The 23,268-nt window shown below is 44.3% G+C and overlaps 1 protein-coding gene across 15 annotated transcripts in view; it reads right to left on the reverse strand.

The window, feature by feature from the left end:
• DNAH9 (dynein axonemal heavy chain 9) overlaps positions 1-23,268 on the reverse strand; it is a 352,680-nt gene that overhangs the window by 312,989 nt on the left and 16,423 nt on the right. For 9 of the 15 annotated variants that reach the window (XR_008997155.1, XM_057500837.1, XM_057500842.1 and 6 more), the window contains 5 exons: positions 22,056-22,289; positions 14,609-14,776; positions 12,839-12,955; positions 11,230-11,380; positions 2,438-2,552 (listed from right to left, as the gene is read on the reverse strand). Coding sequence is in view for 11 of the 15 variants with exons in the window: in XM_057500837.1 (XP_057356820.1) it covers positions 2,438-2,552; positions 11,230-11,380; positions 12,839-12,955; positions 14,609-14,776; positions 22,056-22,289 (785 nt within the window). In the remaining 4 variants the exon portion in view is untranslated. Of the gene's footprint in view, positions 1-59; positions 423-2,437; positions 2,553-9,703; positions 9,840-11,229; positions 11,381-12,838; positions 12,956-14,608; positions 14,777-22,055; positions 22,290-23,268 lie in introns of those variants that run through there. The other 6 variants (XM_057500849.1, XM_057500847.1, XM_057500838.1 and 3 more) reach the window with 5 other exon arrangements.

Consider the following 23,268-nt stretch of genomic DNA (forward strand, 5'->3'; position numbering starts at 1 on the left):
GCCTGCAGAGAGAGCCCTGGATTTCCTGGCCATTTTTTCCAGGTGCTTAGTTCCCTTACATGGTGACTGGGCAGATGCGGCTGCCAGGCAGTAAAAAGTACAAAGGGCTTCAGACCAGGAGGTGGGCTCCCCTCTCAAGCTGTGGGATTTCTGCAAGGTTCATGATCCAAGATTTCAGTTTTGTATCTGGAACAGAAAGAGGCTAGAGGAGAGAGGGGCTTCTCACACGGGGGGTCTGTGGCATTGGCCAGAAGGCCCAAGAGGTCATAGGAATGAGGACTGACTGCCTGTATGTAGACTGTACTTCATGGTGAGGCATCTAAAACACTTTAATTAACCAATTTATATAGAGAGAGTGCAAGACAAATGTGAATTCATTTTTAAAACCAATGGCATATCCATGGGAATTGTAGGGGACATGGTGGGGTGCCATTCAGGGCCCCTCCCAGGAAAAGGCAGCTGAGAGGAAATATGGTTGCCTCCCTCTTTGGGAACAGTCTCAGCCAGAAAAAGCCATGTTGCCCCAAGTTGGGCCCCTCCCCGGACAGCTGACAACAAGCAACAAGCTGATGTGGGAGTAGGAGGCCCGGCAATGCCAGAGGGCCAGAGTTCCCCATAAAATGGGCTGAGGCCTTGTTGCAACTGTACCACAGCTCACTTCTCCCTCTGCCCAATCCCTTCCCCTAACCCCCAGATGCTGTTCCCAAGAGCATCTCTGAATTCCTGCACACACACGTTGGAGTCTGCTTCAAGAGAACTAGACCACAGGCAGCTACTGCTGTCTACTTTCCTAGAAGCAGACCCACTCCTCCCCACCCACTCACATCTTCTCCCTGCCGCCAAGCTTCCCATGGTAGGGGCCCCTAGGAAGAGCTCTGGGCTAGCAGCCCTGAGTCCCAGGCTCTTGTTCCAGTTCTTTTCTTGCCTTTCTTTGTGAATTTAGGTTTGTCACCTCATTTCTGCTTCTCTCAGTTTCTTCATCCACAAAACAAAGCTCTCACTCAGATCAGAGCAGATGCTGCAGATGGTTGCCACCCTCCTACCCCATGACACTTCAGACCTGCCCCAGGAGCATGATTGTGTGATCTGTGTGGAGTCTGAAAAAATGTAGAATACTTGAGAATTTTGAAGTAGAGCATTTCACATACATATCCAGATTTTTAGCTTCTCTCCAACAGTCTGGAGATTGCTCACACTGATTCTGCTCTTCTGCTCGCCAGGCTGGATGGCATATCCCTCAGGGCTCCTTCCTGGCTGTCTTGCACTGTCTTCCAGGCCCCTGAAAGCATTTGGTCTTGGCCCTTGGGTCTCTAAAGCCCTTCCTAGCATCAAAATGCCCGTAACTCCAATGCCTCCACTTCCTTTGTTGCTGTTGTGTTTGCCAAAGTGGGTGCTCTAGATGAGACTGAGCCTTTAGAGAGAGGGCTCAGGGAAAGACTGGCCTCCAGAGGAAGCATCTTGAACATGGCAAAATGTTCCCTCTCGCTTCGAGCAAGTCGAGAGGCGCTCACTAGCCTGACTTCCAGATGCAGCTATGAGGTAGGTCACAGGTCTCCAACTCCGTCAGTTGTCAGAATCCTGGGTAGGCTTGCCAAGGAAGCAGACTCACAGGTCCCATCCCAGGACTGGGATCCAGTGGGCGAGGGGTGAGCCTGGGAATCTGCATTTTTATAGGCACCCACGGGGTTCTGATGCATACATAAAGTCCTTACACCATGCTTGACACTAGGCTTCACTGTTTTCCAGCAGCCTCCAAAGAGACATTGTGTCAGAGGCAGCTGTGAGGAGGAATTCCAGGGGGCTTGAAAATTCTGACTCATTTTCCTCTGAAAAGGAACCTCACAGAGCAGAAAGGGTCAGACAGTGGTCCATTAAGTTTCATTTAACACCAAGAGGCCCCCTAATTAGTCCAATATATCAATCTTGTTACTGTTTGGCCAACAGCTATGTGGTTGCTGTGGACTAAATGTTTATGTCCCCCCAAAAGTTCTGTGTTGAAGCTTGATCCCCAGGGTGATGATGTCTGGAAGCAGGGCCTTTGCAAGGTACTTAGGTTATGAGAGTGGAGCCCTTGCAAATGGGATTAGTGGCCCTGTAGAAGAGGCTTCACAGAGGCCCCTCTGCCATGTGAGCAGAGTGAGGAGACAGCCGTCATGAAACGGGAAGCCGTTCACCAGATGCTGTATCTGCAGGCACCTTGATCTTGGACTTTCCCGCCTCCAGACTGTGGCAAACATACTGCTGATGCTTATAAGCCACCCCGTCTGTGGTATGTTGTTACAGCAGCCCAAATGGACTAGACACTGGGCAATTGCAGGAAATGAAAATAAATGAGTATGATTTTTGTGTCTTAGTGAGTTGCATTTCTACTAACACTCAAAATCCAGAGCAGCAGCAGAAGCCTAAAGCTACCTGCCTTTGAGAATAAGATACTCACGGATGTGTGATGCATCCAAAGTTGGTGAAGGGTCCCTGGATGCGTTGTCTCAGTTCCTGCACCCAGCGGAGACCCCCGGCAACAGTGGGCATGTTCTTGTGCACTGAGGAGAACCCTGGGAATACAGCACAGCCAGACTGAAGGGAGGCTTTAGCTGCCTGCCCCACTCTGCCCCAGGAACACCTCCAGCCTCTGCTTTTGGTCTCGTCTACCTCCACATGCTAAGGTCACCTGTGCTCACACAGAGATGGGGTGTTCCTGCAAGATCACCATGTTCTGCTAAGGAATAAGAAAGTGTGGCCTTGGGGAGAACACTGAACAGGGTCAGCGGACAGAGGTCCCCAGGCAGCTCTACCACCCACTGGTTTTCTGACCTCACAGCAGTGACTTTCAGCTTGGCTGCCCATCAGCGTCACCTGTGCCCTGCCCTCGCCATTCAGATTTAATTGATCTGGGTGGTGGGGGCAGTGTCCAGCCCACCTGTATTTTTTATAAAAGCTCTTGAGAGTATCCTAATTGCACAGTCAGGCTTGAGAAATGCTGCCTTAAACAGACAACTTAATCTCTCTGGGGCTCAGTCTTTTCACCTATAAAATGGGAATAATAACCTCAGGGTTCCTATTACAATCTAGTAAGATTATAAGTGAGACAGGCCATGTGGACTGTGAAGCACTTGCCCAGAGTTAGCACAGCCTGGTTCTTCTTTTTTTTTTTTTATTTTGGTATCATTAATCTACAATTACAGAAAGAACATTATGTTTACTAGGTTCTCCCCTTCACCAAGTCTCCCCACATACCCCTTCACAGTCACTGTCCACTGCTTAGTAAGATGCTGTAAAATCACTACTTGTCTCCTCTGTGTTGCGCAGCCCTCCCCGTGCCCCCCATGCACTATACATGCTGATCGTAATGCCCTCTTTCTTTTTCCCCGCCTTATCCATCCCTTCCCACCCATCCTCCCCAGTCCCTTTCCCTTTGGTAACTATTAGCCCATTCTTGGGTTCTGTGATTCTGCTGCTGTTTTGTTCCTTCAGCTTTCCTTTGTTCTTAGACTCCACATATGAGGGAAATCATTTGGTACTTGTCCTTCTCTGCTTGGCTTATTTCACTGAGCACAATACCCTCTAGCTCCATCCATGTTGTTGCGAATGGTAGGATCTGTTTTTTTCTTATGGCTGTGTAATATTCCATTGTGTATATGTACCACATCTTCTTTATCCATTCATCTACTGATGGACATTTAGGTTGCTTCCATATCTTGGATATTGTAAACAGTGCAGTGATAAACATAGGGGTGCATCTGTCTTTTTCAAACTGGAGTGCTGCATTCTTAGGGTAAATTCCTAGAAGTGGAATTCCTGGGTCAAATGGTATTTCTATTTTGAGCATTCTGAGGAACCTCTATACTGCTTTCCACAATGGTTGAACTAGTTTACATTCCCACCAGCAGTGTAGGAGTGTTCCCCTTTCTCCACAACCTCGCCAACATTTGTTGTTGTTCGTCTTTTCGATGATGGCGATCGTTACAGGTGTGAGGTGATATCTCATTGTGGATTTAATTTGCATTTCTCTGATGATTAGCGATGTGGAGCATCTTTTCATGTCCCTGTTGGCGATCTGGATTTCTTCTTTAGAGAACTGTCCATTCAGCTCCTCTACCCATTTTTTAATTGGATTATTTGCTTTTTGTTTGTTGAGGCATGTGAGCTCTTTATATATTCTGGATGTCAATCCTTTATCGGATATGTCATTTTATGAATATGTTCTCCCATACTGTAGGATACCTTTTTGTTCTATTGATGGTGTCCTTTGTTGTATAAAAGCTTTTTAGCTTGATATAGTCCCACTCGTTCATTTTTGCCTTTGTTTCCCTTGCCCGGGGAGATAAGTTCATGAAGAAGTCACTCATGTTTATGTCCATGAGATTTTTGCCTATGTTTTTTTCTAAGAGTTTTATGGTTTCATGACTTACATTCAGGTCTTTAATCCACATGGAGTTTACTTTTGTGTATGGGGTTAGACAGTGATCCAGTTTCATTCTCTTACATGTAGTTGTCCAGTTTTGCCAGCACCATCTGTTGAAGAGACTGTCATTTCCCCATTGTATGTCCATGGCTCCTTTATCAAATATTAATTGGCCATATATGTTTGGGTTAATGTCTAGAGTCTCTATTCTGTTCCACTGGTCTGTGGCTCTGTTCTTGTGCCAGTACCAAATTGTCTTGATTACTGTGGCTTTGTAGTAGAGCTTGAAGTTGGGGAGCGAGATCCCCCCCACTTTATTCTTCCTTCTCAGGATTGCCTTGGCTATTCCGGGTCTTTAACGGTTCCATATGAATTTTTGAACTATTTGTTCCAGTTCATTGAAGAATGCTGTTGGTAATTTGATAGGGACTGCATTGAATCTGTATATTGCTTTGGGCAGGATGGCCATTTTGATGATATTAATTCTTCCTAGCCAGGATCATGGGATGAGTTTCCATTTGTTAGTGACTTCTTTAATTTCTCTTAAGAGTGTCCTGTAGTTTTCAGGGTACAGGTCTTTCAATTCCTTCATTAGGTTTATTCCTAGGTATTTTATTCTTTTTGATGCTATTGTGAATGGAATCGTTTTCCTGATTTCTCTTTCTATTAGTTCATTGTTAGTGTATAGGAAAGCTACAGATTTCTGTGTGTTAATTTTGTATCCTGCAACTTTGCTGAATTCCGATATTAGTTCTAATAGTTTTGCAGTGGAGTCTTTAGGGTTTTTTATGTACAATATCATCTGCAAATAGTGACAGTTTGACTTCTTCTTTACCAATCTGGATTCCTTGTATTTCTTTGTTTTGTTTGATTGCCATGGCTAGGACCTCCAGTACCACGTTGAATAACAGTGCAGAGAGTGGGCATTCCTGTCTTGTTCCCAGTCTCAGAGGAAAAGCTTTCAGCCTCTCGCTGTTCAGCATGATGTTAGCTGTGGGTTTTTCATAGGTGGCCTTTATTATGTTGAGATACTTGCCCTCTATACCCATTTTGTTGAGAGGTTTTATCATGAATGGATGTTGAATTTTGTCTAATGCTTTTTCAGCATCTATGGAGATGATCATGTGGTTTTTGTCCTTCTTTTTGTTGATGTGGTGGATGATGTTGATGGACTTTCGAATGTTGTACCATCCTTGCATCCCTGGGATGAATCCCACTTGGTCATGGTGTGTGATCCTCTTGATGTATTTTTGAATTTGGTTTGCTAATATTTTGTTGAGTATTTTTGCATCTATGTTCATCAGGGATATTGGTCTGCAGTTTTCTTTTTTGGTGGGGTCTTTGCCTGGTTTTGGTATTAGGGTGATGTTGGCTTCATAGAATGAGTTTGGGAGTATTCCCTCCTCTTCTATTTTTTGGAAAACTTTAAGGAGAATGGGTGTTATGTCTTCTCTGTATGTCTGATAAAATTCCGAGGTAAATCCATATGGCCCAAGGGTTTTGTTCTTTGGTAGTTTTTTGATTACCAATTCAATTTCGTTGCTGGTAATTGGTCTGTTTAGATTTTGTTTCTTTCTGGGTCAATCTTGGAAGGTTGTATTTTTCTAAGAAGTTGTCCATTTCTCCTAGGTTTTCCAGCTTGTTAGCATATAGGTTTTCATAGTATTCTCTAGTAATTCTTTGTATTTCTGTGGGGTCCGTCGTGATTTTTCCTTTCTCATTTCTGATTCTGTTGATGTGTTTTGACTCTCTTTTCCTCTTAATAAGTCTGGCTAGAGGCTTATCTATTTTGTTATTTTCTCAAAGAACCAGCTCTTGGTTTCATTGATTTTTGCTATTGTTTTATTCTTCCCAATTTTATTTATTTCTTCTCTGATCTTTATTATGTCCCTCCTTCTGCTGACCTTAGGCCTCATTTGTTCTTCTTTTTCCAATTTCAGTAATTGTGACATTAGACCATTCATTTGGGATTGTTCTTCCTTCTTTAAATATGCCTGAATTGCTATAGACTTTCCTCTTAAGCCTGCTTTTACTGCGTCCCACAGAAGTTGGGGCTTAGTGTTGTTGTTGTCATTTGTTTCCATATATTGCTGATTCTCCATTTTAATTTGGTCATTGATCCATTGATTATTTAGGAGCGTGTTGTTAAGCCTCCATGTGTTTGTGAGCCTTTTTGCTTTCTTTGTACAATTTATTTCTAGTTTTATACCTTTGTGGTCTGAAAAGTTGGCTGGTAGGATTTCAATCTTTTGGAATTTACTGAGGCTCTTTTTGTGTCCCAGTATGTGGTCTATTCTGGAGAATGTTCCATGTGCACTTGAGAAGAATGTGTATCCTGTTGCTTTTGGATGTAGAGTTCTATAGATGTCTATTAGGTCCATCTATTCTAGCATGTTGTTCAGTGCCTCTGTGTCCTTACTTATTTTCTGTCTGATGGATCTGTCCTTTGGGGTGAGTGGTGTGTGAAAGTCTCCCAAAATGAATCCATTGCATTCTATTTCCTCCTTTAATTCTGTTAGTATTTATTTCACATATATTGGTGCTCCTGTATTGGGTGCATATATGTTTATAATGGTTATATACATATCTATATATGGACTTGTTGCACTGAGCTCTTTATCATTATGTAATGTCCTTCTTTATCTCTTGTTACTTTCTTTATTTTGAAATCTATTTTGTCTGATACTAGTATTGCAACACCTGCTTTTTTCTCTCTGTTGTTTGAAATATCTTTCTCCAACCCTTGACTTTTAATCTGTGCATGTCTTTGGGTTTGAGGTGAGTCTCTTGTAAGCAGCATATAGATGGGTCTTGCTTTTTTATCCATTCTATTACTCTGTGTCTTTTGATTGGTGCATTCAGTCCATTTACATTTAAGGTGATTATTAAAAGATATATACTTATTGCCGTTGCAGGCTTTAGATCTGTGATTACCAAAGGTTCAAAGTTAGCTTGTTTACTACCTTACTGTCTGACCTCACTCGCTTATTGAGCTGTTATAAACACAGTCTGATGATTATTTCTTTCCCTTCTTTTTCCTCCTCCTCCATTCTTCATATGTTGGGTGTTTTGTTCTATGCTCTTTTTAGGAGTGCTCCCATCTAGAGCAGTCCCTCTAAGATACCCTGTAGAGGTGGTTTGTGGGTGGCAAATTCCCTCAACTTTTGCTTGTCTGGGAATTGTTTAATCCCTCCTTCATATTTAAATGATAATCGTGCTGGATACAGTATCCTTGGTTCAAGGCCTTTCTGTTTCATTGCATTAAATATATCATGCCATTCTCTTCTGGCCTCTAAGGTTTCTCTTGAGAAGTCTGATGATAGCCTGATGGGTTTTCCTTTGTAGGTGACCTTTTTACTCTCTCTGGCTGCCTTTAATACTCTGTCCCTGTCCTTGATCTTTGCCATTTTAATTATTATGTGTCTTGGTGTTGACCTCTTTGGATCTCATCTCTCAGGAGTTCTGTGTGCCTCCGTAGTCTGAGCAACTATTTCCTCCCCCAGTTTGGGGAAGTTCTCAGCAATTATTTCTTCAAAGACACTTTCTATCTCTTTTTCTCTCTCTTCTTCCTCTGGTACCCCTATAATGTGGATATTGTTCCTTTTGGATTGGTCACACAGTTCTCTTAATATTGTTTCATTCCTGGAGATCCTTTTATCTCTCTGCATCAGCTTCTATGCGTTCCTGTTCTCTGGTTTCTATTCCGTCAATGGCCTCTTGCATCTTATCCATTCTGCTTATAAATCCTTCCAGAGTTTGTTTCACTTCTGTAATCTCCCTCCAGACATCTGTAATCTCTCTTCAGACTTCATCCCTTAGCTCTTGCATATTTCTCTGCAGCTCTGTCAGCATGTTTAGATTTTTATTTTGAATTCTTTTTCAGGGAGACTGGTTAGGTCTGCCTCTGCAGATCCTTTATCAGGTGTAACTATCTTGGACTGGACCAGATTTTTTTGCCTTTTCACGGTAATAGCAGTGGCTGTAGGCAGGTTGCGGGTGTGTCAGCTGGGAGAAGAAAGTCCTTTCCTGCTTGCTGGATGCCTTGCCCTTCTCCGCTGCCTGTGACGGCTACCTGCACTCTTGGAGCAGCCACCGGGTTAATCTCCTAAGCTGCTGTGGGCGGGGTGTCCATCAGAGCAGCGCGGAGCCCTGCAGGGAGTGGCAGGCATGCCAGGTGCGCTCCTCCATGCTAGCGGAGGCCCTGCCGGGCAGCTGTGTAGCAGCAGCAGCCATTGGGTCTGGCCCAGGTGGCTGTGTGTTGGGCTGGGACTCTGGTCAGCTCCTGGGAGCATGCCTACTCCCTCTGGCTCCGCTGCTGGTGCGCGCAGGGCTTTTCCACACAGGCTTCTACCGGGCTCTGGCTTCATTGCCACCGGTGGGCCCAAGCCGTGCCCAGGCTGTTCGGTCCTGCCACTGCAGGCTAGCACGTGCCTCTCCTGTGGTGCATGGATCTGCTCTTGGTTCCTTCCAGCACTTCTGCCCCCGGCGCGCACTCCCACTCTCCTGCTACTGGGCCTGTGAGTCAGGGTCTGTGCCAGTTGGAGGAATGACTGGCAGGCTGCCTAGCTCTGTGAGGGGCTTCAGAGCTGCACTGTCTCCATTTAGGGTGCCTAAGTTTCCCCAGTATTCCCAGCTGCCAGGACAACTTCATCCAGCTATGGGGTCCCCGTCTTTTTAAGACTTGCAGAAAGCACTCGCTTTTCTTTTGTCTCAGGGCGCTGGTTGCGGGGACCTGCCCACAGGTTTTGGGGAGGAGATTTCCTCTGAACTACTCACGCTGACATCTTCCCATGATCCTGCCTGGTTATTCTTATTTTAATTCATACAGTAGGTTTGTTTGCTTATAATTAGTGGCCCAGATTTAACAACTATAAGATTTCATTTTTTGAAAAAAAGTCAGTTTCCAGCTTCCCTTGTAAAATTGGAAGATCTGGCAACAATCAGCAGCCACTTCCAACCGGCAAGTGAAGCTGAATGCGGCCCCTTCATTTAGTTTACCCTGGACATCCCCACTCTGATGTCTCATGCTCAGCCCAGATCCATTACTGCCATTTTTCTGCTTGGCCCCCAAGGTAGGCAAAATTCTAGGATGACACCGCATCCTTGCATAATCCTCTCCTCCTGCAGTGTGGGTAGCAGCTCTGAATACAGTGAGATGGTCCCTCCTGTGAAGATGTTATCTTGTATGGCAAAAGGCAGAGGCTCCTCGCAGGCCTGTCTTAATCAGCTGAGCCCTTAAAAGCAGAGAGTTTTCTGTGGCAGAAGAGGAAGTCAGGGATCTGAAGTATGAGAATGATTTACTGTGCCTTTACTGGTTTGAAGATGGAGGCAGCTACATAGCCTTGCCAGCTGGTAAGGAATGGGAGCTCTTTCTGTTGCTGAGTGGCCCCCAGCTGGCAGTCAACAAGGAAATGGAGACCTCAGTCCTTCAGTCACAAGGAACTGGATTCCACCAGCAAGAATGGGCTCAGAAGTGGTTTGTCCCCTCTGAGCCTTCAGATGAGAACTCGGCCTGGCTGATACCTTGATTCCAGCCTCGTAATACTCTGAGCGGAGAACCAAGGCATACCAAGCGGGGCTGTAGAAAAATGATGTGTGTGGTTTTAAGACACTAGGTTGAGATGACATGCCAGGCAGGAATGGAAAACTAATAGGGCCTCTGAAGGTATCCTAGGTTTTGAATTCCATATTTGACTGGATGAAGTCATGAGGGTTATCCCACATAAAGCCGAGGCCAACAGATTTCCTGAGAATAGCTTCTTAACTGGAAGCATTCTTAATAGCCACACTATGAAACCTGTTCATAGACAGAGTAGTCCTGCTACTCCAATACTTAAAAACCTTGGATGATTTCCCATTGCCTGAATAGTGAATTCTGGGTTCTTTAATATGGTACGCAGAGCATTTCACAACCTAGCGCAAACTCCAGGGCTGCCCTGATCTCTCTCCTTACGCCTTGTTTGGCTATAAGCAGGTCTGACTGGGCACCTTCCACATTCTCCCCTGTCTTTGCTTTAGAGGCCTGGGCTGCCCATGCCCTCTTTCAGGGCTCTGCCTCTTGCCACCTCCTCAATACATTCTCCCTTGAATCCTCCAGCCACAGTTCATCTTGTTTTGTTATGGTTCTTTAGGACTCAAATCGAGCACTACTTATACTCTGCTATGTGTTATTGTTAACTCTGTTCAGGGATGGTGGGTTCCTTGAAGGACTACCTTTTGGTATTAAGTAGTCTATCCCTTAGTATGGCCTGTCTCTGCATACAGCATCTACAAGTGTGTCCTGCTTACAGCAAAGATCCAAGAAATATTTGTAAAACTGAACTGATCTTGTGTTTAACTTTCAAACAGATAAGATTAAGAACTGCAATAAAAATAGAGCCATCATATCTCGGCGTGGGACCACCCTTTGTCAGGCTCCTGCTGGTTCCTCCCCCCAGAAGCATGGTTGCTATGGCATTGGAAGGGATCAGCAACTTTTCTCAGGCATGTGCAAATCTGTTGTGGGTTGAGGTATGTTGGAGATTAATCAATGTGGCAACATGGATCAAGGGTCAACTCATACGTTATGCTAAGGTCTCAATGAACTAGAAGCCATCAAGATGTCAGCCTGCCAATCTCAGCCCCAGATACAGGGAAATGTGCAATTCAGTGCACTCTAAAATCACCCAAGAGGGTCTGGAACTTCAGGTAAGAAGGCTGTGCTTACTTTTCTTGGAAATGTCATGGATACACAGTGAACATTTAATAAATACAATAGGAGTGAAGCGTACCCTTCCCAGGAATGGAACCTCCCCTTCCACACCCCATCCCCCTGGCATCAAGCCTACCAAATTCTGCCTCCTCCTGGACATGCTGACTGTAGATTATTCTCACTGCATCCAGGTCTTTGTTGAACATTTGGATGAGCACCAAGTATTTATCAGCTACATCCTGTGCTACTGGTGGTCTTTCAAGGAGCTTTCCTGCTATATCTATGAGCTGCAGAGGAGGCGGAGAAAGAAGAGGAGAAAGTCACAGATTCAACCTTTCTGTGGTTGTATAAATCTTATTCTCTGGCTTTCCTTTCACATGCCTACCAAAGTAAGAGAGTCAGGAAATTGTTATTGTGCAACTGGATCAATAATCATTAATTGGTGGGTATTCATAGTCTGCCCCCCTGTCCTTTGCTTCTAAAGAAGGACTCCTATCTGTTGAATTACCTACCAGACCCTCCTGTGTTGTAAGAATCTGGATAAAGGATAAAACAAAGAGAAAACTAGAAATGTCAGAAAGGTTAAGCTGATCTACATAAAATAGAGGAGGGTGAAAATGGATATGGAAAAAAAAAATGCTAAGTGGGCTGGATGTTGAGGAGAATTTAGAAGGCTAAAGTCTGAGAGTGGGAGCAAGAAAAACTTTCAGAGAGAACCAATTCTAACAAACATCTGACAAATTTCTAAGAACTAACAAATGCTTGGAGAGAGGAGTCCCAAGAGTCTTCCTATGCAAGTTATGGAACAGCAGGTAGCAGGTATTTATTAAAGGAGACACATACACATACACACACACTCAACACCCTAAGTGGCTAATGAACCTGGCAATTTGGGGGCCCCAGTATTCTAGAAGAGCATAGGGTCACCCAAACTGAGTTTAAGCTTGTTCTTCAATTGTCCTCCATTCATCCACTCTATGTTTGAGATATTTTCAATGACTTGAAACTTAATTTCTCAAGGAAGTCTATTCCATCTCTGAGCAGTTTTGACAAAAATCTCTTTCCCCTATTGAGCCAGAATCTGCTCATTGTAACTTGCACTGATTAGTTCTGGTTCTAATCCTTAAGGCTTTACATAATAGGTCTCCTCATATTCCATAGAAGACTTATCGTGTTTTACTACATCTTCATGCCTCATGCCTCAGAATTCTCAGTTACGCAGCTGTTTATCTGCTCATCGTCCTAAGCCTTCCCCTCCATGTGCTTGTACCATCTGATCTGGGCATCATAGGGCAAGGACACAGGTCTTCTTAGTCTAGTTACTTGTACTTGAACTCTGTAAGCATTAACATGGCAAGTGGTTTGTTCCAGCTTGAACCAACCTGACAGCAGTGATTAAGTAGCCACTTGTCCTGCACAGCCATAGTTTCAGGACAGTGACCACTAGATTTCTTCACTTCTAATGGGCACCCTACTGATAAGGCCCAAAGAGCCTGTTCCAAAAGAAACTTTTGAAAAATTTTTCTTCCTCATCATGTTTACAGAAATGCATTTGTAATCAACCTGAGAAACCCAGTTCTGCATACTCCCTGGCCCCAGGACACCCACAATGAACTATCAGGGACAATTAATATCTGATATTAATTAATTAATACCAAGAACAAAACAGTTGGAAGAGCATCCTTACTCTCCTCAGATGAGGGTAGGGGAAGAATCGGGCACGGGGTCCATGCGACCACACACACCTTAAAGGCATGCTCCAAACTGGGCGCGTCATCGAAGGCCTGAATAAAGATAGTCCCCAGTCTTCGGTCGAGATCTTTTACTCTCTGGTTAAATTCAGACACATCATTTTCAAATTCCTAAAGAGACAGGATATGGACATAAAGAAAACATGATTTTCTAAAGGCCAATCCCACTATGCTCTTTACCATCAACCTTTGTATTTCAGTAAGTTATACCAAGGATTTATTTTAATTTTCTAAAATTTGCCTTGGTGTGATTTAGTTGTTATCCCTATAGGTCATCAGTTACCCTATGATTGCAGCATTTTTGTCCCCAGATACTCTAGACAAAAGGACAAAGGGAGTCAAGTGTGAGGCCAGCACCCTGTCACCTCCCTTTCTGTGTCACCTGTCCCCTCCTGAAGCCCCTTCTCTGTCACTCACAGCCCCAGCTCGTGCCGCTGTGAGGGCTGCCTCAGCACAACAGCCCCAACCACAGGGTTATTCCATCCTAACCATCTACTTTCCTTCCTCCCTTGAGTCAAAATCCGTAAACAAACTCATCTGGCCATGAGGAACAAAGTTACTAAACTAATACACACCATTTCTTCTAAGTGCATTTGAATTGGTTGAGACAGCAGCTAGCCATTGTTCCTGAGGTTGCCAAAGTTAGCAAATAAAAATACAGAACACAGCTACATTTAAATTTCAGATCACTGAATACTGTTTGTAGTATGAGCATGCCCCAATTATTGCATTTCATCTGGCAACCTAAAGGCTGTTCTCTTTCTTAGAATGTAGCAATTTTCAGAGAAACGTTGTTAAATCAAACCTCTAATTTGTGAAATGATTATTATTGGATATTGTTGCTTTATAACAGGAATGCATAGTCTTATGAAAAGACAAAGAAAAATTAAAAACATAGTATTTTCCTACTTTCCTAGCCCAGCCACATGAACATTGTAGTATGTTTCCCTATGCCTAGAATTTTGTTTTGTTTTGTTTTACCATAGTGTTAGGAAACACATGGAATATATTCTGCTTTGTAGTCCACCTTTTTTTTTCCTTCCTTCTTTAGATTAATGGAATTTTTAGGAAGTGGTGACTATGGGGTTTGGCCAGCTACAATCTCCAGCTGTCTGAAGGTGCTCCAAGCCTCCAGTTTCCTCCTTCTTCCCCTCACGTGCTCTTAAAATTCCTTCTCCAGTAACCCAGCCTCCCCCTCCCCAGGGAGCTCCGTCTGCTGCTCGGTACTGGCCCTTTCGCATCTTTGTCTCTGCTTCGGACTTGGACTCACAGGTCTGAGAGTCCCTGGGCTGCAGGTAAGATGTGGGTTCTTGTGTCCCAATCCTGGAAAACTCTGGCCTTCCTGAGGGCTACTCTCTTGGGAGCCAGGGTTACATCAGAAAAACAGATAAGAAACGACTGCATCACTTATGCCTCCCCACTCCACAAATAAAACTCTGCCCAGGGATGCCTCGCCTTTGTGTGGCAGTCACTGCTGGAAGCTTAAAGCTTTGAAAGTGGCAGAGCAACCTGCAGCCGGGGCCTCTGAGATCACCCTATACTCATCTCAGCATCCCTGAAGCCCTGGAATAGTCAAGAGCTGGAAGGGCCCTCCCTGACCTTTCTCCCAACACAAAGAATAATTAGGAGCAGTCTCTCTTGATCAAACCATGGACTCCGGAGCCAAAGGAAATGCACAGGAAAAATGCAAGGGAATACCCAGACTCTACAGGCTGGAGGCATCTGAGAGAGAAAAGCTTGCAGGTGGGCCCTTCCAAGCCCTACCGTGCTTTGGGGGTCCAAGCAGTCATAAGAAGATTCTGAGAAGACCCTGTACATCTCTTGAAATTCCTCATACATTTGCTGAATCTGCTGACTCAGGGCTTTCCCTCTGAAGCCACTAAATTCAAGCTTTCCCAGTTTGTGGAAGTCCAAGGTTGTGTTCAGAAGATCCTACAAGGACAATTCATAAAAGAATTAAAATAATAATGATAATTATGATGATAACAACAGCAGATAACACTCAGATTAGTATGGGAAGAGCTGGGAATCATGTGGGGGTGATGGTTGCTTAGGAAAATGTGAAGCCTGATAAGTTTTGTATGTAACCTTATTATTAGATTGGGTGGTTATAAATAACTCCTGGCTAAACTCAATCGCAAAGCAGAGAGAAAGTACAGATAGACAAAATTCACACAAACAAAAAATCAGATTTATACCTGTTTCTTTTTTGTGTTCTCTTATAAATACTAAAATATAATAACATCATTTATGTAACTGGTGGCTTTACTACTGATTTTTTTAAAACTCTATTTAAAAAAGACCATTGTATCTGGTTTTAGAATGGCAGCTATCTTGAGGGATACTGAGAGGAAAGCAGATCTTTCCAATAGTTCTCAGCAAGAAAAGAAACCTGCGGGCTGCTCTTGCCAAGTACATGCAGTGTGATACACCCCGCAGTCAGCTGGGTGACAGTGGGCAATTACTTGACATCTCTGCATTGGGTTTCTTCACCTGGAAGGGGATAATAATAGTAAGAGGTAAGTAAGTCAGCGCAGGCTTAGAATTTAGACCAGCGCCTGGCACACAGTAAATACTCAGTAAGTGTGTATTACTATCCCTGCTATTGACATGCCAGTGTCCCGGCTGTGCTCAGAATAAAGTGAAGGTGGACAGTGCAACCCAAAGCCTTGGGGAGAAACCCTCCCGAGTCCACCAAAAGAGCTGATAGGGCAGCAGCCTCCAGAACACACTCACATGACACATTGTGTTTACATCTCATGTAAAAACCTCCAAACCAAGATGTTCTTCCCATTACAACTTCCAGCCTATGAGCATGCCTCTTCAATAGGAGAGAGGGAAATAAAAGTTACCTTTGTGTGATTTGGCAAACATGTGGCAGGGCCCCCTAGGAGAGGGTGTTTTACTCTGAGGAATTTTGAAGGGCAAGAAGGAGGAACACTGTGTCACGATGCTGAAAACCCCACAGGGTCCTGGGATATGCCCTCTGCCCACAGCCACTGCCAACGGGTGACCCCTCAGGCTTGCAGAGGCCTGTCCAGCTCCTTTCTCTTGTGGGGACACCAACTTCAATAGAAGTGACAGAGGCACTGGGAAGTGGTAAGAAGTGGCTCCCCCAGGTTGGCAGGGGGCATGCAGGCAATCTTGGGAAGCCACCTGGCAATACTTTTTAGCTCAGCTATGTTCAGGCATGGCTGCTGTCAGCAAGTAGCTGAAGTGAGAGAGAAGAAAGAACCAGCCTAGCAAAGGAAGATATACACCCAAACCGGAGGCTCTTGCCACTGATCGTGGGAAATGGGTCAGTCTTTATTTAAAAACACGTTCAACTTTATATACTGGGAAGAAAGCTGAAATGAATTTTACTTAAGTGATATTGACTTAAGTAGTAATTAAGTCATTTAACAAGTGCTTAGTTGGAATCAGTGTTACAGGAGAAATGTATTTGTGCCTGCCATGGAATGTCACCTGGGTACCAATTTTTCATCATCCCATGGATGTCAATTTCAATTTTTAGGAAATATTCTCTAACCATTTTAAAAGACAGATGCATGTTGATATGTTTGATTATATCAGAAAACTAGACTATAATTTTGTTGCACTATTTTTTTTTCCTCAGGAATACTTAAGGCATGGTTTTGGCTGGTCACTGGGAGGTGTTCCATCTCCAATCTAACAGATATATCATAGATATTAGAGAAATGTTTATTCAGTCATTCTATTTTGGGAGAAACTCTATCACCAAAAAGAACACATATTTACATTACTTTATGTAACTTAACAAACACATAATGGGCAATACATTTACCTGAGGTTCAATTCAAGGTCTTAGACCTTTCCTTACTCCCCTATTAAATGAGCCCCCCATCCTACTCCTTCTTTCCTCTGGACTCTCTGTGCCCTGCTGCCCTGCTTAAGCTTTCTCCAGAGCTCTTACCATGCTCTGGCATTATAATATATTATTTAGCCCCCTTCAGTCCCTGGAAGAGTCCTGGACACTGAAGAATTATTTGTGGAATGAATGAATATATGATCTTTGAACTCTAACAGCTACAGCAGTACCTCTAGAAGGTGAAAAGGTGGTAGAAAATCTAGGAACCATGATCTCAGGAGCAATTGGAGAAAATAGGAAAAACTAGATAAGAGGAGAGAATTCTAAACCAAGGCTGAACTGCGCCTTCAAATGCATTTGGCCAAAAGCTCAAGGTAGAACCTTGCGTGGTGCTTCTCTGAGGCAAGAACTAAGGCAAATGGGTGAACAGGACAAGGAAGCAAGTTCGAGCTCAACTTGGAGGCTAAACTTCTAAGATTTCTTGTAGTTTACCATTTTGACCTACAAGAAATGACAATTTCATGTGGTCTTCCACTTAATAAGACAGAACCATCTGATATCCAGAGATGTCCAACTGTAGAATGGGCTGCTAAGAGAGGTAGTAAGCTCTCCTTATGAGGATGGATTTTAGTAGAAGTTTGACATCAGAAGTATTATAGAGAAGATTTCTGAATAAGGCAAGAAACTGTCTTACAACTGCAGAAACAGATTCATCATAATGATGGTGACTATATCTTTGTGTCTTAAAATATTTAAATGTAAGTTCTTCTCATTTTTTATTTACAAGTCCTCACAAAGCAGATAAATGGCAATTTACACCAATAGGAGGTTTAAGTGGTATTTTTTAAATATCCATTTTTATTCATCACAGTAGTAAACACATGAAATTCACCGCGGTACATACAGGCTGAAAATGTCAACTTCAGGGGTATAGGCCTTGCGGAAGGTGCCCCAGATCAAGGGCTAAAAGTCCCCGGGGTTTATATGGCTTAAAGCAAGACACTTACTTTTCCAACTTGTAGATGGGCTCAATTCCCAACTTGCCTTGGGGTTACTGAGTTACATGCAGACTGCCTTGGTGTGACTTCAGTAAACAGTAGCCACCATAATTAACTATCTTTACTCTGATGTCACTGGATCTGGTGTGGATGAAAGATGGATCATGGCTGATAAACAGGTGTGCGTTTCCAGACGGATGCCACAAAGAGCACAGGGTCCCAGGCGGCTGACTGGACCGAGTACGTCCTATTCTTATGAAGAGCTGTACAACCTTTAGAGGGGGTGAGGGGGAAGGTTCCATTCATGCCATGGCCCGTGGGGCACAGAATCAAAATCAGGAATAATGGCAAGTCCCACAAACACAAGCCCATTCTGGAAGGAGAGGCCATACCACAGCTTAAAAGAAATGTCTCCAGAATTCATTAAGGGAGAGCACAAAGCTGACATTCATAGATGAAAATCTCAAAAGGTCGTTGGGGAAAAGACTGTTTTCTTTACCTTTCGACAGAGGCCGACCTTATGCAGCTAATGGTCTCCTACGTGACCACACACTTAGGGCAGCCGGAAAAAGAAGCCATCCCAATTAGGCCCAGAAAGAAAAGAAGCAGAGGGCTGGAGATGGTGGAAAAAGCAAAGGAAAAAGCAGGGTATATTAGGTCAGCTTATTACCTACCTATCTCCCTGCTAATCACCTCGTATAAAGCCTCAGCAGGAAATCATTTTGTCTCCAAGTGAATCACAGCTTTACAGCAATTTCATAATGAAAGAAATAAGGGTTCTCTCCAAGCTGCTTACTGCATTGTTTGGAGGGAGGAGGCTGCAGGCAGAAACATAAACAGGGGGTCTGTGGAATCTACAATATTATGGCACAAAAATGAACTCTGTGTGGGTGTGTGATGTGAGTATGTATGTATCCAGGGGGTGGTGATGGTGGTATATGTGGTCTGTGTGTATGTATGTATGTGTTGTGGGGTATGTATATGTGCAGCACACATGTGCACAGGTGGTGATCTGTGTGCACAGGTGTGGTATGTGTGTTCATAGGAGCTGTGCCTGGTGCGTGTGTGTGTGGGGCACGGTGTGTGAGGTATGCGTGAATGTGAGTGTGTGCTGGAGCATCAAGCCAGAAGGCAGGGTGAAGGAAGGATTCAAGAGACAGCTGAATGACTCTTTTCCCTTAGATTTTTGACTATTTATTCAAATTACAAAGATTTTATATACTTTGGTGATTTCCTAAGTAAGTCATCAAGTCTAACAAAGCCCTCTCATTAAATGGGAATGATAATTTAAGCCAAATGGTTTATTTAGGAAAAAAGATCCAGACATCATGTGGTAAAAATAGAGTGTGCAAAGACAGAATGAACAAGGGCAGATAGAACCAGAGAAAAAGCCTGGAACATTCACAGGGCAGGGGATGGATGAGGACCTTGAGAACTCCCTGGGAGACAGCTGAGTGAGGCAGGGAGACAATCCACGCAGCCACAAGCCTCTGGGTACAATCTTAGCTACACCAACCTCAGCTGAGGAACTGTGGGCATGTTAATGTATGTGTCATTCTCAACTGTGCTCATTTCTTAAAGTGCAGGTATCAATAACTCGATTTTTTGATGACTGTAAGGATACAGGCTGGAGATGGGCTCTTGAAACATGTTAGTTCTTTTTTTCCCCATTCTTTCCCTTCCTCAAGGGTTGGCTCTGTAAGAAATGAGCTGTGTCATGGCTGGGATGCAGAGGAGGAGGATGGTATCCTGAGAACTCAGCAACTCCACACAGTGCAGACCTGCTGAGTGGCCCCCTCCCCACCCCACCCCACCCCACTTCCTTTTAGCAGGCACCCAGAGGGAAGAGGCAATCTGCAAAATAAAACTTTTTCAAATAAAAGAGAGAGAGAGAGAGAGAGAGGAAAAACAACACAAATCAGGGGGAAAAAAGGCCAAAAGAACTAAGGAGATGAAAAGCAATCCTTCACAACATAGCCCTGGATGCAAAATGCAGAAGCATAAATGCATCCGTGTCATTTCATTAACTTAGCTTCGTGCATTTGTTAATTGCAGCTGCCCACATCTTGGCAGCCACATATTGGATGCATTAGAACAGTAAGAGGTATGAATAAGGCTGGGTTCATCCTAATTCTTGCTGCACAGAAGCAGATTAATCCCATTTCAAACAGGCATTGATCACAGAGATACACAGAATGTTAACTAAAGGGCTACATGAAATATGTTTGGGTAATCAATAGCCCATGTCCACTGCGCTGGGCCGAGCAGGGAAGAGATAGGGAGCCAGGCGGCAGGGGGTGAGCTGGAGCATGGGTTTGGGAGATGGACCATGAAAGACAGGAGGAAATACCAGGACGGGGAAAGGAGCAGCCACAGGAAAAAGGAAAAGCATGGAAATTCAGGGTGAACCACAGAGGTAAGGGGAAACAAAACAAGAGAGAGAAAGAAAGCGAAGGAAACAAAGAAGAAGAGAAGGACGAGCCAAAAGCAGTAGAGAAAAGAAATGGTGGCATTTGGCCCAAGAGCAAGGAAATAAACCAGAGCAAAGGAGGGGAAACTCAGGAGAGGAAGCAGCAGAGCAACAGAGAGCGTGGTGACATTCAAGTCATCCTCTGAGTAAACTGGGGCCACTGCTTTTTACACATCCATGCCCTTGATTCAGAAAGAAACAGCAGCCTTTGAGCCAGCTATTGTGAGGGTAATGACCCGGGGGAGGCTGGGGGCTGGCGCTGCTTATATTTACTGAATATACCCAGCAGATTAGGGGCCCTCATGGTAGAAGAGCTGTCTACATGCAAAGTCACATCATTAGCACGTGTGCACAGGGTAAGGTGTGCTCCAGCCAAGTCATTTACGAGCTGTGCTCTCCTCCCCACCCAGGGCGGCTGCCAGGCAAGGCCAGCAGCGCCTCCACTGTGGTGGCTGCAGGAGGGGGAGGTTCTGCCCCGGGCTAGCCCTCGGTGGGGTTGATGTAGGAGAGGAAAGGAATGGGGACGGGGAGGGGAGAGGCTGCGCAACACAAGCAAGCGGTCATGGAAACAGCTGCAGAAAAAGGAGGCATTTAGGATAAAGCTAGATATCAATTATTTACACTCGCCATGATCTGGAGAAGGGTTTAAGGTGAGCCTTTCTTAAGACCTAGCTTCCGGCTTTCTCGCTTACACATTTTCTCTGCCTCCCTGCCTTTCCCCAGCATCTTTCTCTGGAGAATTCCTACTCCAGTTTCAAAACGTATTTCCTCTTGCCCTCCACACTTTCTCAGAGCCCCTCTCAGTCAGGGACCTCTTGTTTTTGCTCCCAATTCCTTGCACACCAGTTTCAGTTTCTATCATGGCATTCATACACCTCAGTGAAGTTTCCTGTCTTTCCATCTTGGATCTCCTCCGTTCGTCTGTGTACCTTCTCCTGCTTTCTGGCTAAACCAGGCTTCTTTCAGGAAAAACCAGGTTTCAGCCATCATTGTATCCCCAGCTCCTAGCCCTGCTCCTGGCCGTGCCAGCGCTAGACCACTGCTTCCTGAACTGAAACCAACACATTCAATCTCATACACCCTTATTCTCATAATCCCATTGTTTATGCCACTCCTTACAGCCTCTTCTCAACATATCCCCTCTTTTTCATCCCAAATCTCTGATCATAGCTGGAAACATGATTCTAATTCCTTCTTGGTCCCTGTGGCTATTGTAGTAATCTTGAACTTGACCACAAATTTCTCAAGTAAGTTTTAGGAAAACTATTATTTCATTTTATTATGTCCACTACCCTCCCTGCAGAGCTGTAAAGTAGAAAAAGACCAGCAAAGCATATTAAAGTCTAAGGATGAAAACAATGAAAGGAAAAAGCCTGTTTTCTCACCCTGCCCTTAAACTAAGGTTAATATTAACCTTTAAAAAATTGCAGGAAAGTCACAACTTTTAGCCAAAGTCCTGTTTCTTTTGCACCGGGATTCAGTCTTACAGTTTTCAGAGCCACCTTGAGGGCGAGAGTACAGCAGGAGAAGGTCGACACGGTAGCTGGGTGGGAATGGCCAGCTGCATGCGGATCAGCTCACCTGCATCTTGCACATGGAATTCTGAGCAAGAGTTCATTTGAAACAAAGTTTGAAGATTATGGGTACATTGAAAAACAGCTGAATTCGTTGACTGATTCCTTGGGCCTTCTTCCTAAATGAGTCTATGAACGGGATTTCCTAAGCTTCTAACAGAACCACCATTACATGAGGTCAGTCCAATGATCAACCCCAAAACTGACTGAATCTTATTCTGGGTTCCGCCAGCAGAGGGTCACCCCAGGTCGTGCTGGTCCTTTTCCTCTTTTGCCCTTTGACTCTGGATCACTCACTCCTGTATGGAGCTGGGAGCCTGATGTGCAGGAGGACACTCACCTGCACCATGAGTAGTCGTCCCAGGAAGCCGTCCACATGCACAAAAACCAAAGCAGACGGGAAATCCCACTCCCTCACTTCCTGGTTCTTTTTAAAGTAAGTATGGAGATTCCCCCTTCGGTCCTGAAACACCTGCTTGAAGAAGTTCAAGGTGTCCACGACGACCTGCAGTTTCCTCTGACTTTCTTCCACCTCACTTCTCAAGAGGTCTTCTGGGCTGAGATAATTAGAGGCCTGGAATTTAAACAGATGAGTGTCACTATGCCAGCCAGCAGGTACAGGACATCCCATAGCTTTGCCCATCCCACAACTCAGAACTGAATGATTAGCCCAAGCAATATTTTTTGGAAAAATAATACAGGAAGCACCTGATCCTGTCCTCATTTCCAGAGGTGAACTGGGACCTGGGTTCAAACCAGATTGCCAGTGATTGGTGTGTAAGTGGACAGAAGTAAGAAAATACAGCGAGACTTCTTTTGGGCCAGCTGGGGGGCACAGGGAACAGTGTTCTTTCCCAAGGGTTCCTGATTTAATTGTTTTCTAGAGTAAAATAATTCAAGTGCAAGAATTCTTTGAACTATAATTGTTTCTCTGTCTCCAAGAGACTTGAACCTGGAAGGCTGTGGAGCAACTTAAGATAGTCACTTTCCCCACCCCAGGGAGGGGCAGAAATAACTGGGTCCTGGTGGCATCATCTAAGGGCTAAAGCCAGTCTTAGGCATGAGCCAACAAATTATTATTCTGCTGATGCTAGTTTTGGTTGGGTTTCCTTATATTTTCAACCAAAAGAGTCCTGGCTACCAAACATGCAGTCCTGGTCTAGGAGCTCAATAACTGGCTTCCGGCCCTGTATTGGTTGACCTTTGGCAATTTGTTAAACCTAAGTTTTAGCCCACATCCTAAATCATACTAATAAATTCATAAGGCTCTCCCTGCGCAGGGGGCATCTGAAAGTGACCGAGATCATGAAAATGCCACTGTGTTTTGCAGCCTGCAATGTTCTCCATAGATGTGAGTTATTATTTGATACTTTTTAAGCATGTTCATTGTTTTCTCAAGGTTACAGTTCCTTAGAGGTAAAAGAAGCCAGTTTTAGGGGCAGGTTGCTCAAGCCTCATTAAGGCTTCCTCGTGGTTCATGTTGCCCTGGCCGCTGCGACCAGAGTTCCTAAGAAGGAAGAGCATGAAGTGTGTGACTCAAGAAGCGACTCTGT

Source organism: Manis pentadactyla, chromosome 4 (genome assembly GCF_030020395.1).
Source record: "Manis pentadactyla isolate mManPen7 chromosome 4, mManPen7.hap1, whole genome shotgun sequence".
Lineage (NCBI taxonomy): Eukaryota > Metazoa > Chordata > Mammalia > Pholidota > Manidae > Manis > Manis pentadactyla.